Source organism: Candoia aspera, chromosome 11 (genome assembly GCF_035149785.1).
Source record: "Candoia aspera isolate rCanAsp1 chromosome 11, rCanAsp1.hap2, whole genome shotgun sequence".
Classification (NCBI taxonomy): Eukaryota; Metazoa; Chordata; class Lepidosauria; order Squamata; family Boidae; genus Candoia; species Candoia aspera.
This window is the reverse complement of record NC_086163.1, coordinates 9,257,869-9,271,626: the sequence shown is the minus strand read 5'-3', so window position 1 is coordinate 9,271,626 and position 13,758 is coordinate 9,257,869. Positions and strand designations below refer to the sequence as shown.

General features: G+C 40.1%; 1 protein-coding gene across 1 annotated transcript; it reads left to right on the top strand.

The window, feature by feature from the left end:
• Positions 1 to 1,052: 1,052 nt before the first annotated feature.
• On the top strand, positions 1,053 to 13,101 carry LOC134504050 (uncharacterized). Its single transcript, XM_063313062.1, has 5 exons — positions 1,053 to 1,532; positions 4,277 to 4,453; positions 6,740 to 6,946; positions 10,886 to 11,099; positions 12,820 to 13,101. Exons 1-5 carry the CDS (start codon positions 1,053 to 1,055, stop codon positions 12,996 to 12,998), a joined length of 1,257 nt encoding a protein of 418 aa, XP_063169132.1. The 3' UTR covers positions 12,999 to 13,101.
• Positions 13,102 to 13,758: the final 657 nt, after the last annotated feature.

Genomic DNA, 13,758 nt, shown 5'->3' with positions numbered 1-13,758 from the left:
TTTTCAATTAACCTGTTAAATCTGCACATGGAAAAATAGAATTACCAATTTGTGGCAATATAGTCATATTTATGTGATTTTATTGTATAATGTAATCTTTTCTTTGTGTACCATAATGGAAGAAAACATCACCCATGCAAAAGAATGGGATACAAATAGGAAAGGAAATAAAATTATCTATGCCTGAGTGAGCATACAAGAATTTATAAAATTGGGTACTTTGCAAGCCTAACTTTTAAAAGAGTCAGTCCATTTTTTCCTATGTAGGAGCAAATATGACTTTGAGAAGACATATTTCCTCCTACATAGGAAAAAAATGGACTGACTCTTTTAAAAGTTAGGCTTGCAAAGTACCCAATTTTATAAATTCTTGTATTAAAAATCTACACTATGGGATGGAATTAGATTATACTGAGGAGACTCACCAAAATAGCTAAACTGCACTCGGAATATTCATATGGGGGTTTAACCATGATGGCCATCAAGTACGGAGATAAGGCTGTACCACAACATGCTGTACCACAAACTACAACATCTCCTTTTAACCTAATCTAGAACGTTGTGTGAATCCAACTGCAATTATTGTTCCTGATGAGTTAATCCAGACTAATTATGTCTTTATGTCTGTGCTTGCCCAATATGCTTAACCAGCTTAGTTAAAGATCTAAAGGCTGCTTTTTCAAAGCCAGCTCAGCTGGGTTGGTTTTCAGCTTAGTTAGTTGCTTTGCCACTTACTGTGTGATGTGAACTCAGCTGGTAGGGTTGGTTTACAACTCATTGTATGGTGCCAGCCCAGAACACGGGTCAGTTCAGTAACCAAGTCAAGGGTAGGGTGTGTGTCTCTCTGCCTATTCCCATTTCGGAAGATCTAACTGGTAGGCGGCTCTTTCAGCTTCTACAAAGCAGGGTTTTGCAAACCACTTCCTAGCTTGCCCAGCTAAGTTTCCTATTGGCCCTCTCCTTCCTCAAGGAAGGAAAGAACAGGTAGACTCGGCGGGCGCACCCGGGGGTTAAAACCTGGCCGGCCGGGACAGCCTGTGAGCCAGCTGGAGATGGAGGGCGACGGCCTGGAGAAGTCAGAGGGCCGGCCGGCCTCTTCGCGACCCGAGTCCGAGCGCCTGGCGGCGGAGGTGGGGCTGAGCACGGTGCTGGCCCTGGCGCTGTTTGTGGCGGTGAAGCTGATTTTGGACGCCGTGCGCCGCCGGAGAGCGAAGGTCTCGGCGCTGGTGGTGGGCGCCGGCCCGGTGGGGCTGACGGCCGCCCTGGTCGCTGTCCGCTCGGACAAGGTGCTGAAGCTGACGCTGCTGGACGCGCGCCCCCGCGCCGCCCTCCTCTGCCGGTCCCAGCAGATCGCGCTCGACCCCCGCAGCGTCCGATTCCTGCTGGGGCTGGGGGTGGACTTCGACAACCTGGAAGGCTGCTGGGACAAGGAACACTTCTTCACCAAGGTGGGCGTTTTCCAGGAGCACCTACTCAGCATCCTGGAGCAGCACAAGTGGCAATTGCGTCTCCGGATCTTGCTGGGCACCAAGGTGAGTAAGAGGAGTCAGTACACGGGGTAGAGCATATGAGGGCCTTCCTCTATCCCATCTGTAAAAGGCAGATCAGAGTAACGGCCAGTCACTGCAGAGATCCTGCTCTTAGAAGGGAGAAGGACCACCTTTTGTGGCCAAGGGTTGCACTAAAAGAGAAGTGGTGATGGTGGAGAGGCTGCAAAGTGGATGAGCACTTATGATATATGCTTAGTTGAGGAGCCTCAAAACAAGAACTCAGTGGCCACGTTGCCCACTCTTATTTTGTGGGGAGGGGAGAGGGTATTTCCTTGTATAGCTTTTGACTAGCTTTTCTCAACTTGATGCCTCCCCCCAACCAATCAGTTGACCTTGCTGGGTTAGAGCTTTTTTAAAAAGTTCAGTTTTTAAAAGGGCTTTTGTGCAGGCCAAAAAGCTCTGAAGGCCCTATGTTTGATACAATTAGGAGATTCATCATATTGCCCTCAAATCAAATACCTCAATCAAAGCTGTGCAGAGTTTTTTTTTTAACAATTCATTACTGTTAACATCTGTTTTCTTTTAAAAAAAACACTATCAAAAGCTATGGCATGAAGTTTTTTTTTTGGACATTGGCATCCTATCTCAGCAATCTATCACAGGAAAGCTAAGACATACTCTACATGGGGCTCAGAATCCATCTCCATCTCTTTATCTCTCATCTGTCTAGATTTGATTATCTCTCCATGATTAATCCAGTTTCAGCAAGTATGCATCAGAGCTTATTTCACACAGTTCTAACAATTCCTTCTTGCAAGCCATTGCCCCAAATCACTGATACACTGAACATAGCTCAAGTCAGAGCCAGTTTTTTTTTTTTCTTGTTTCTCTAGCATCTTGCAGCTTTCTATACTACAAACATTGGGAAGTCTTTTTGTTACTGATTCTTATGGTCAACTTTAATTAAAAGCCAACAAAGCTTTCTTTAGTGTGTGTGTGTGTGTGTGTTTTAATCTTAGCCAAATGCCCTTTGTTTGGTTTCATTTATGGAGCCATTTATCTGTCTAAATATGTACAATTATAATTAGCTTAATTGTCCCAATTTATAGATTGTCTCAATACCAGTTTGTTATTGCCTAAAGTAATAATAAAAGTCTCCCTATCAATTTTATGCATGATAAAGCAAGCAAGCTGTCTATCAGAGGTAATGTACTTTTGAACTAACCTGAGGTAATTCGTGAAATGGGAATTGTGAACATTATGCTTATTTTCATCTTTAAAACTGCATGGAACTTGTTTAGGGTTGGGGAAGAGTAAACAAAGTGTGTAATGAAATTAAGCATGTATGTTCATTTCTGTACTTAAAAAGGACTTTGCTTAGGACAGAATTTAAACATTCTAAGATATACTAAAGACTTGTTATACTTTCAAATTAGTACATCCCAGCTTTTCTTCCAAAACCTAATGCAGCAAGTGTGACTCCTTCCCTGAAAGGTGGCTTAGACTGAGAGGTATTTACAGTGAAACTGGATTAGCAGATCCCAGTAAATACTGATTTGATGCATTTGATGCAAGTTTTCTCAATCAGGACCCCAAAGCAGAGCTGATTGGCACGTCCATAATATCAGCACGCCTGGGCCTATTTGTCTATTAACATGGAACTTTATGAATAATCTGAACTGGGCAAACATCTTTGTAACTTATTTTTAGGGAGAGATTTGCAGGAACTCTCCATTAGTGTTTTACCTTGATGTCACAATTTCATTTCTTCATGTAGAAAGTTTATTTTTACTATTTTAAATGTGCAGAGTGTTTAAAAATAAATCTCTCTATTTAGAGGCTGAAATTATAATTCTGGAACTCTGTACATTAGGATTCCACCCAAGAAGATAAATCTTGTCAAATAGATATGCGAAATCTAGCACAGCAGAAAAAAGGAAAAACACAATACAGTCACATTTACTTTACTGTAAATCAGGCCTCATTGTCTGAATATTTATACTGCTCCTTAGCTTCCCTACAATAGTTTTCCCTACCATTGTCTGGGAGGTATATGAGTTACAACCTAAATTGCTTGAGGGCACCTGGTTGGGGATGACATCTGAGACATCTTAATCTCAAATTTATAATTCCAATGACAGAAAGGCTTGAAAACAGAGTACAGAGGTTGTGACCAGAGAGAGAGCAATATTGCCCTGGTTCATGCAGTGTAATAAGCTATGGATTGTTGATGTGATAAAGCTGGGTTCATGCAACATGCTAAGCCAAAACAAACTATATTGTGGCTTAATGCATGCAGAGTGTGAACTTGGTCACTGCCTGGCTTCACAGCATCACACTTAACCCTGTTTTGTTTTAATCATGGTGTACTGAATAAGGCACATAAATTGGGTTATTGCATAATGCTAGTTCATAAGTCATAGCTAAGAAATATAGCTATGGTTTATGACTGTATGCCTAGCAAAATGAAACAAACCATATCAAGGCTGAATATACTGGATGATCCCAGTCACTGTAAAGGCAAACTTAAATTGCACCAGAACATCATTCTGTGTTAACTTATGGGAATTCTGGGGAATTGAAATCTCCAATACATCTGAAAGACGCCTTGTTGGAGAAGCCTGATTCTTCCACTTTTTGGTGGAGGGAGTCTGAAAAGGTAGCTCTTTTTTCATTGGATTGATTTGTTGTTTCTGCTCACATCTTGGCAAGACAGAACCATATTCCCAAACTATATTTCCAGGGATCATAACTGAGATGTGGGTCAACCTCCATCTCTTTCTTAGTTCACAGATGATTTTCTAAAAAACAATTTAGCCACTGATTGGCCAAGAATAATTGTCTTAGCTGATGGATCCTGTGGTGAATCAAGTGCAGTCCTTGGAATCAGCCCAGAATACATTGTGGAATCTTGCAATGCTTACGGCGCTAATGCAGTCATTGACAGACCTGATCAACGACAGGTAATCATAAACAAGCTGATATTCTTTGGTCCTTAAGTTATCTGTTCTGTAGGGGTGGTATAAATTGTTTTAAGTTTGGTATATAGAATCAGAATCAAAGAGTTGGATGGTACCATAGAGGTCATCAACTCCAGTCCTTTTCAGTGCAGCGCAGCATCGATTAGAACATTTCTGACAAATGACCATCCAGCCTGTCATTTAGCGGAGGAATGCTCACCGTGTCAATGGCAGTTTGTGGCACTGGCTGACAGCTGGTACAGTTAGGAATTTCCTAATGTCTAATCTGAACCTCCTTCCTCGTTGTTTCAGTCTAATAGTTCCAGTCCTAACCTCTGGGGAAATAGCAAATTATCATTGCGGAGTCATTTTGAACCAAGCTGTTTCGGAAAATCAACTTGATTAATTTCAGTGGTTCTTTCTTGAACCCAAGCATCTGAATGGAGCTGATGTGAATAGAGTCAGAGGCTAAAACTGCATGTGTATGTACAACAGGTGGCCAAATCAGTCTGCATGAAAAAATGCTTTTTATGTAGAAGATTCTCAACTTCAATACGTAGTATCAATACTTTAAAAGTTCAGGCAGCAGGTAATAAGACCCTAGTAAGACACCATTAGCTACAGTAGGGTCTTTCATTCATTTAATAAATGCTCACTATTCTCTCTGTAAATGAGAATATAGTAACTTGGACAAAGGCAATCATCTACCATCTGACCCAAAATGCATCCTGCAACCTCCTTAAGTTTTAATGGTATCTTTTTTTTAGTTCTTACACTTAGGCCAGCAGTGGCATTGGTGGACTTTCCCTACACAGGTTTATGGATGCATGCTTTAAAAAAAACAAAAAATCTCTTCCCCCTTCTCCCATCTATGAACAAAATCATCTGTGGTGCACTGAACCAGAAAAAAAAAATGTAATGACGTCTTGGGTGTGTATGTTTGTTAACTTGGAACGTTTATTGATTTGTTCCAAGATTAATATATTTGCTTTTCTTGGGCAATTCCACTCCAATTCTGTTTGGCATACTTATTTATCAACCAGGTATAGATACAGGACATGAACAGGCTTGAGCTTGTTAACATCTCCATGGCTCCTTCTATGAATGCCATAAAGGTCTCCTACTGAAGCAAAGGACTGCTCCTGTTCTGTCATGTAGGTTTCATATACTTCTCGGCATAAAAAGAGCTGTGAGATATGATCAGACATGTTGGTAAATGGATGCTTGGGTTTTGTTTTGTTTCTGTAACTTTCAAGGTCAAACTGGAAGTGGATAGGTAAGTGAGCTAGTCATAGCAGGCTTCATAAGCCTACTTTTCAATGCATTGAAAATTAAATATGAAATCCTACTCTGAACATTTTTTTTTACCCATTCAATCATGTCCCATTCTCAGAGATTGCCTGGATAAGTCCCTGCAGTTTTCCTGGCAAGATTTTGGAAGTGGTTTGCCATTGCCTTCTTCCTAGGGCTGAGAGAAGGCAAAGGCAATTGATTGATTGATTGATTGCACACATTGATATGGCCACCCATCTCACACAAGTCGACTCTGGGCACCTGATTCTGGGCACTGTACAATTTCATATTGTTGCCAAAAAAACCTACATGGAAACATCCTTGGAGTTATCAGGCACTGAGCTTGACCACAAAGAGATTATACCTTTCAAATATGCAGCACCTCACCTGCCATGGTACAGATCAGTAAAACTACATCTGCATTTGATTGTGTAATTCTGTTGATAATGTATCTTAGTTGTTCTGTTGGTAAAGTATCTTGATTATAAAACTTATCCTCATTGTTTGTTGCTTCCATTATAAAACTATCACTGCAGAGGGATAAACTTTCTAAGAGACAGAACCGTGAATGAATTAACAACCTATCAAATTAAAAAGAAAAAAAAAGTTTTGGAATGTCCAACTTCATGCATAAATCGGCTGCAATTATAATTAAATGGCACATAATTTTTCTGAAAGAAAAAAAAAAATCAGGGTTCAGAATAGTGCCTTTCTTGCTTTGAGCGTTATAGCCTAGAGATATTTTAGTGCAGTGGTTAGTGTGTTAAACCTGAAATCTCCACTCCGTCCTGAAGCTTCTTGGAGAGATGTTGAGCCAGTCATTCTCTTCTTCTCTTTCAACCTATTCTGCATTACAGGATTGTCATGAAGGCATAATGGGGTTGAAGGGGTCTTGAACTCTAGGAGAGAAGGCAGGATATGACTGTAATCAATCAAAGAATCTACAAGCAAGTAACTGACTTCTGTTTCTCCTCCACTTCCTTTTTGAAACCATAGGTACCAACACCAGAGATCCGTGCTCATAATTTGTACTTTGATCTCTCTGCTTATGGCATGGATACCTCAGCCACAAAAACACAATTTCCAGAAACTGCATTCCACCTCAAAATCTATGGCACATTCCGCAATCGTTGTTTGGCTCTGGCATGTCCTGCTTCCAACTCCAAAGTTGTAAGGTTCCTGCATTGCACACTCAATTCTACTGTGAGTATCTAGGGCTACTGTTTTGCTCTCAGCATCAGAGAGGTAAAAGGGGAGGGAGGCTCCTAGTCCATTTGGAAGTTCACTTCAAAATTCAGCAGTCAGGAGTCTTTGGTTGGTTTATTTAAACCAGAGGAACGTATTTAGTCAGTCCAGGGGCTCACATGCTCCCCTCCCTGCCAAGCCTCCAAATGCAACCACCAGGCAGCTGGATGACTACTTTTAAGTAATTCAACAAGGGAGTAAGTAATATATTGCAATATATGTATTGCAATATATTACTTAATTATATATGTATGATATTTAATTATATTGACTAAATGAAGCTTCTAGACCCTCTTCAAAAGTGCCCCAATGTAAGATGTATTTTAGTAGTTCAATATAATAAATCTAACATATCTGCTTGCCCCCAAACAAAGGGAAAAGTTGATTTTATTCTTATTTTCTTCCCCTGCTAATGTTTTTGGTCCTGTCTCCTGGGCTCCCCCCTGGTAAAGGTTCCTTGTCTTTCATCAAGACATGGCCATGTGACATCATCAGGTCCCACCTTATGACTTCATTAGACTTCATCTGGAGATGTTAACTGACTCTCTCCTCAGGTTTCAGGTGTAAACCTAGAAAATGTTGATGGTTAGTGGTGTTATAATAGCAGCATCCATGCTGGTGCTTCTGTTCTGTTTAGCTCTGCAAAAGGACCTTGGCTGTTCACCCTGTTTCTGGGTTATCATCAGGTGAGGCAGTTGGATGTGTTGCTTTTCATATTGTTAAACATTAGAGTAAATCCCATTTGATCATTGCATTGCATCACTACTCAAACAGAAGTCCCATTAAGTACAGTAGGGACTTTGTCTCAGGTAAGTGGGATTGGGCTGCTGCTTAATTTTGTCCAGCATACGTGCATTTTTTTATACAGAGAAAAATACCAGCTATGTTCACAAAGAAAATGAATGAAAGAGAAAGTCTCATTTCAGTGGCCTGTATTTCCAATTGCAATTTATTAATGGAAAATTGTAGAGCAATTCTTCCCCTTTTATGCTTTGCACTGCAGATTTAAGTTATCAACAATAATATCCTAGAAAAACAAAATCTCTAATTTCAGATAGTTAGTTAATCTGTTTTGAGAGGTCTGGGGAAGGAAAAGAATTGTGAGATTTGCCTTGACTTAACCATGTTCAAACTTAAAGAGTTTGTCAATCCTTGCATGTCCTTGTACTTTTCTTAGCAATAATGTGGAAGTGAGTTGCTACTGCTTTCTCTGAGAATTCCATTTCATATTCTGGGTTTAGCCTACAGTTCTGGAATCTCCTCTCTAAATACTAATACTGGCCCTGGTTGAGGGTCGAGGCAGGGTTGGAGCAGGCTCTGTGGAGGCTTAGTCTTAGGAGCTAAAATAAAATAACATTTTCCACTTATTACATTTGTGTTTTCTTTTCTCTCATTACTTCAGATGTAGTCATTGATTTGGGCTTAGAGGAAGACAGCTTAGATATAAGTAAAACTTCAGCCCTAGTTATAACAGTTTTGTCAACATTTATTTATTTATTTATTTATTTATCTATCAAATTTGTCACCGCCCATCTCTTCCAACCGGAGGGACTCTGGGAGGTTTACAACACAGAACAATACATATACAATAAAATTCTAACAAAATCCCATTAAAACAATTTCTTAACTACCCCAGCTCCTAAAATCCAGATGGCTGTGATCTTCAGTCATTATGTAGGAGAGGCACTTCAAGGCACTAGCCAACCCCAAGTATGTCGATTCTCCTCCCTGCCCCAAGCCCGGTGGCAGAGCCAGGTCTTCAACATCCTTTATTACCATGTTTAGGTCCATAACATTTACTGTATATAAGTAATATGATAAGACATTGCTGTTATGTGTGTTTGTTCATGTTTGTCTATCTATTTCTTTCTTGGGGTGACCCAGTTTCTTTGACAGAATGACTGGTGGGCCTTAAGATTGGAAAGGCTGAGAACCATCCCATTCTCCCTTTCATAACCAAGGGATTCAAGCTGGTTTCCACATCCAGACTTTTGAACACATGACAACACAGAGTTAATATAGATATTTAACAATTTAACAAGATCTGTCCTGGTTTAGAAATACCCAGAGCTTGATGTGGCCTAACCTGCTCTTGTTATACCCCAAGACTTGTGATGAATTTTGGAATATAAGGGTTGTTAATTTAACATCCTCATGTATCAATCATTCAGAAATGTGGCTTTTGCTTTATGGAAAATGGCATACAGAGTGAAAGGGCAGCTCAGATCATGACAGGATTGTGATGGCCTGCATATTTATAGCATTTTTAATCAATTTGCTGCTAGAAAATAAGTAACAAGGATGGCCTTTGAAGTATTTACGTTGTGATTTTTTTTCTGCTACATTAACTTATGAGAACAAACATTGTATTTTAAGAGTTTAATGGCTTCAAGTACTATCTCTATCACCAATCACTTGTATCAGACTTTGGAGCTACAAAATGCTTTTTCTGGTTCTGTCAGCTTGGAATGAAAAAGGATAGAGCAACTGAATGGCTTATGCTCCACAGTTTTATTAGGGTTGGGGTCACATATTACAGAAGCCCTGATTTCTTTAACCCTGGATTGTTGAATAAGTCATAATTGACAAGTCAGTGTTGAAACCATAGTAGCTATCATTGTAGAACAGATGAGACCAAACCCAAAACCTCAATTTCATTTGCATATTCATTTAATAATTGCATTTATATTTCACCTGCTTTTTAAAACTCAAAGCAAAGTACATGAAGATCCCCGCTAATTTTATCCCTGGCACAACAACCCTGCAAAGTTAGTTGGACTGAAAAAAATAATGATTGGCTAAAAGTCACTCAATGACCTTAACAGTTTAGTGGGACATGGAATGAAATCCAGATCTGACAATTTAACACTACACTAAACTGGTTATTAGTTCAGTGAGTGAACCTTAATGTCTGCATGTGAGAAAAGAGAGTGAAACATGCCTGATTTGAAAAATACAGATCACCAGTGAACTTAGATAGCTTTTAGAAGGGAATGAGGGTATGTTATGGGCAATAGGTTAATTCACACTTGTGAAGATAAATGAGAGATGTCCCACATCTTTGCTGCTTTGTGCCCCCTAGGGGAAAGGTAGGATATAAATGCAATAAATAAATTAGTAAGTGGGGTACTTGTTAAGATACTAGACTAGAAGCCAGGAGACCGTGAGTTTTAATCCTACCTTAGGGACAAAGCCAGCTGGGTGACTTTGGGCCAGTCACTCCCTCTCAGACCCCCAAAGAAGACAATGGCAAACCACTTCTGAAATATTGCCAAGAAAACTGCAGGGACTTGTCCATGTAGTTGTCAGGAATCAAGATTGACTCAAAGGTATATTTCTTTTGAGAGTCAGTTTGGTATAGTGGTTAAAGTGCTGGACCAGCAGCAGGGAAACATGAGTTCTAGTCCTGCCTTAGGAATGGAAGCCAGTTGGGTGATCTTGTGTAATGGTTTGTGGGAATGACCTTGGGAGACAGGAGGGAAGAAGCAGGCAAGGGCAAACCAGTTCCGAAATCTTGCCAAGAAAACTTCAGGGACCTATCCAGGTAGTCACCTGGAGTCAACATTGACTTGAAGGCACACAGACACATACAAAATAGGTTATAGATAGCATGTTGTATCAGTCCATTTTAGTTTATTCAATATACCATGGTTTAGTATAAGCGCTGCATTTGTCTAATCCCTTTTCTCAACTATCTAATCCTGATATTTTCAACGTGTCTTGTGGCAGTGAGCAAAACAATGCCTTCTGTGAAAAAGTCAACATGAATCAATGGTCAATCCTTTTGGCATGCCCAACATAAATGCATTGCCATCTGCTGCCAAAGGAAATAATTTCAGCAAATCTGGTTGCCATCAGGACACTCATGCTTTTGGACCTGGTTTCTCTTGCTAACAGATAATGAAAAGTATCTTCCAGCAGTCTTTCAATGCTTATAAGATGGATATTGAGCCAAGAATTGGTGAACCGACCCTCCATTGTATCCAATGCAGTAGCCGACTCTTTGAAATTATGCTGTCCCATCGACGGGTGACAACCGCTCTCATTGATGAGGACAACGTTGTTGTCACTGTTGAAGATGAAGCAGCCAGAATGCTGAATTTTGACACAGGTCAGATTTTCTGTCTAATAACCAAGGAATTATTTCACCATTAGAGAGCCAGTCTGGTGTAGTGGTTAAAGCATCAGGCTAGAAACCAGGAGACCATGAGCCCTAGTCCCATCTTAGGCACAAAGCCAGCTGGGTGACCTTGGGCCAGTCACTTTCTCTCAGCCCTAGGAAGGAGGCAATGGCAAACCATTGTGATTAGGGTGATTAGGATGATTCCTATCTAGAGAGACCCAAATCCACCCTCTGGTCTTTACTGATTGGGTCAGAAATACTTAAATTAAATGGGCAGACAAGATTTAGAAGAGGAATAGGAAGTTCTGGGGTAGAAAACTTGGAGAAGCAGCAATCTACAAGAAACTGAACAAGTCCAAGGAAGCAAATGAATGGCATTTGCTTAAGGAAATCCATTTATCTTATAAATGATAGATAAAAAAATTTAGAGTGTGTAATGTTACTTTTCTTTTGATAGTGTATTTTAAAGCCTATGATATTGTCTTTGGTCTTTATGCAAACTCAGAAATTATGTTGGTTAGCTAACAGACCAAGAACATCTTTTGGTCTTTTCAGAGTCACATTTTCCTGGATATTTTTCTGTACTTTGAGGTTTCCCCAACTACTTTTCCCCATCCCAACAGCAGGTTATTTTACAAATCCTACTTATAGCTATTAAAAAAACAAACAAAAAAAACACACCTTTTCTCTTTGTTTTTCTCCCCAGCCAGAAAAACATTTTTTTTTTATTTATCTATTATCTCTTTTGAAATACTTTATCCCCCTGAGGAAGGAGGATGGGGAGGAGCTGATTTTCCTAGTGATATACTTCAATGATACAAGACCAGAAGGTGGCACTATAGAATTTATTTCTTTTTTGACCAATGTGTTTTTTGTATTTGCCAGTAAGGTGCCCAGGTTGAGCCCTATCTCACATGCCAGGGTTAAAGGGGAGGATGCCACATAAAGATATTTCCCACAAAAGTTAAGTGGTAGTAGTGAGTACTACTAAGCTGCATGTCAAGGCAAAAGGCAGTGCTGGGGTATGTACAGGTAGTCCTCGCTTACTGACTGCTCATTCAGTGACCATTCAAACTTATGATGGTGCTGAAAAAGATTTACGTCCTCGGACTTGGGACTATTGCAGTGTCCCTGCAGTCATTTGATTGCGATTTGGGCGCTTGGCAACTGGAGTGCATTTATGACGGTTGCAGCATCCCCCAGTCATGTGATCACCATTTGCAACCTTCACAGCCAGCTTCTGACAAGCAAAGTCAGTGGGGAAGCTGGCAGGAGGTTGCAGGTCACAGCCATGTGATGTTGCACTTAATGATCACGGGTGATTTGCTTAATGACTGTAGCTGGAACTGACACTGTAAGCTGATGCTCTCACGTGATGTTTCACTTTATGATTGTCACTTAGCAATGGAGTTTCAGGTCCCAGCTGTAGTCAGTGAGGACTACCTGTATTCCCAAAAAGTTTCTTTGAGTCAGGGGTTGAGACCTCCATCTTTTTACCTAACCTTACCAGTCCTTAAATCCAGCTCATACTGATCACAGCATCAATTTCCTTCTTTGGTTGTCTATATCAAAAATAGTGCTTGCCAGTTGAGTAAATGAACCATTTTTCTTCTGGAACACGACTGGAGTATCCGTACGTTCAGAAAATAACAATAATTTCTCTCTCTCTCTCCCCCCCCCCTTCTTTTTTAAACTCACTCTGTGGCAGGCTGTGGTGTTAATCTCGGTCTGAGAGGTTTGGAGTCAATGGAAGAACTGATTTATAAGGTGGCCACCGCTGTGGATCAGCAGGATGTCTTTGAGGCCTTGGCAACTAAAATCCAGCATTCCAAACAAGTGGTTGAAGATTTTAAGCAGAATGGATTATCCGCTGCCATGTTTGAATGATCAGATTGGATCATAGCCACTGCTGAGATCTGTGGGCATTCTTGGATCTTTTTGCACACGAAGAAAAGATGAGGGCCTTTTCTTTTTATTTAAGGGAGAAAAACAGAAGCAGAATCAACAAGTTTAATTAAGTTAAACATTTTAAACAGATCAGACCCAGATGTATAAATTCAAATACATTTTAGAAAATCTATAAGATCTTTGGGGGTGGGTCTCCCTTGGTGTAACCTAATATTTTATGCTTCCACTATGGGGGAGATCTTCCATAACCTTACCCTAGTAACATCCTCCATCTGCAAAAAGTTGCAAAATTGGATGTCCCAAGCAAATAATTCCACTCTGGTTTTATCTCCTGTTTTGATTCCATTTTGTAGGGGTAAGTAATATGAAGCTGATGCAAAAAAATGTGTCTCTGGATGCTTCCCTATGCACTTGTCCAGCTCCTGGTTCACTCTGTATTTTATTTTTAAAACTGTTTTGAGCAAATAAATAAATAAATAAATAAGGAGGAAGTTGGCAGCGTCTAGATTATTTTTAACTTCAGGAGTGCCCTAGAAAATGAAAGTTGGGTAGATACGCTGAAATGTTTTGCTTGAAAATATTCCAAAATTCCCTGGAAAAACAGATCAAAGTCAGGTGGGGATCAATTTTGGTTAGTACTTGGATGGGAGACCACCAGTGGATTCTAAAGTTATCGACCAGGGAAAAAAATGAGTAAGGGGACAGTAATGTCCAGCTCAACTTGAAGTAGACTTCAGCT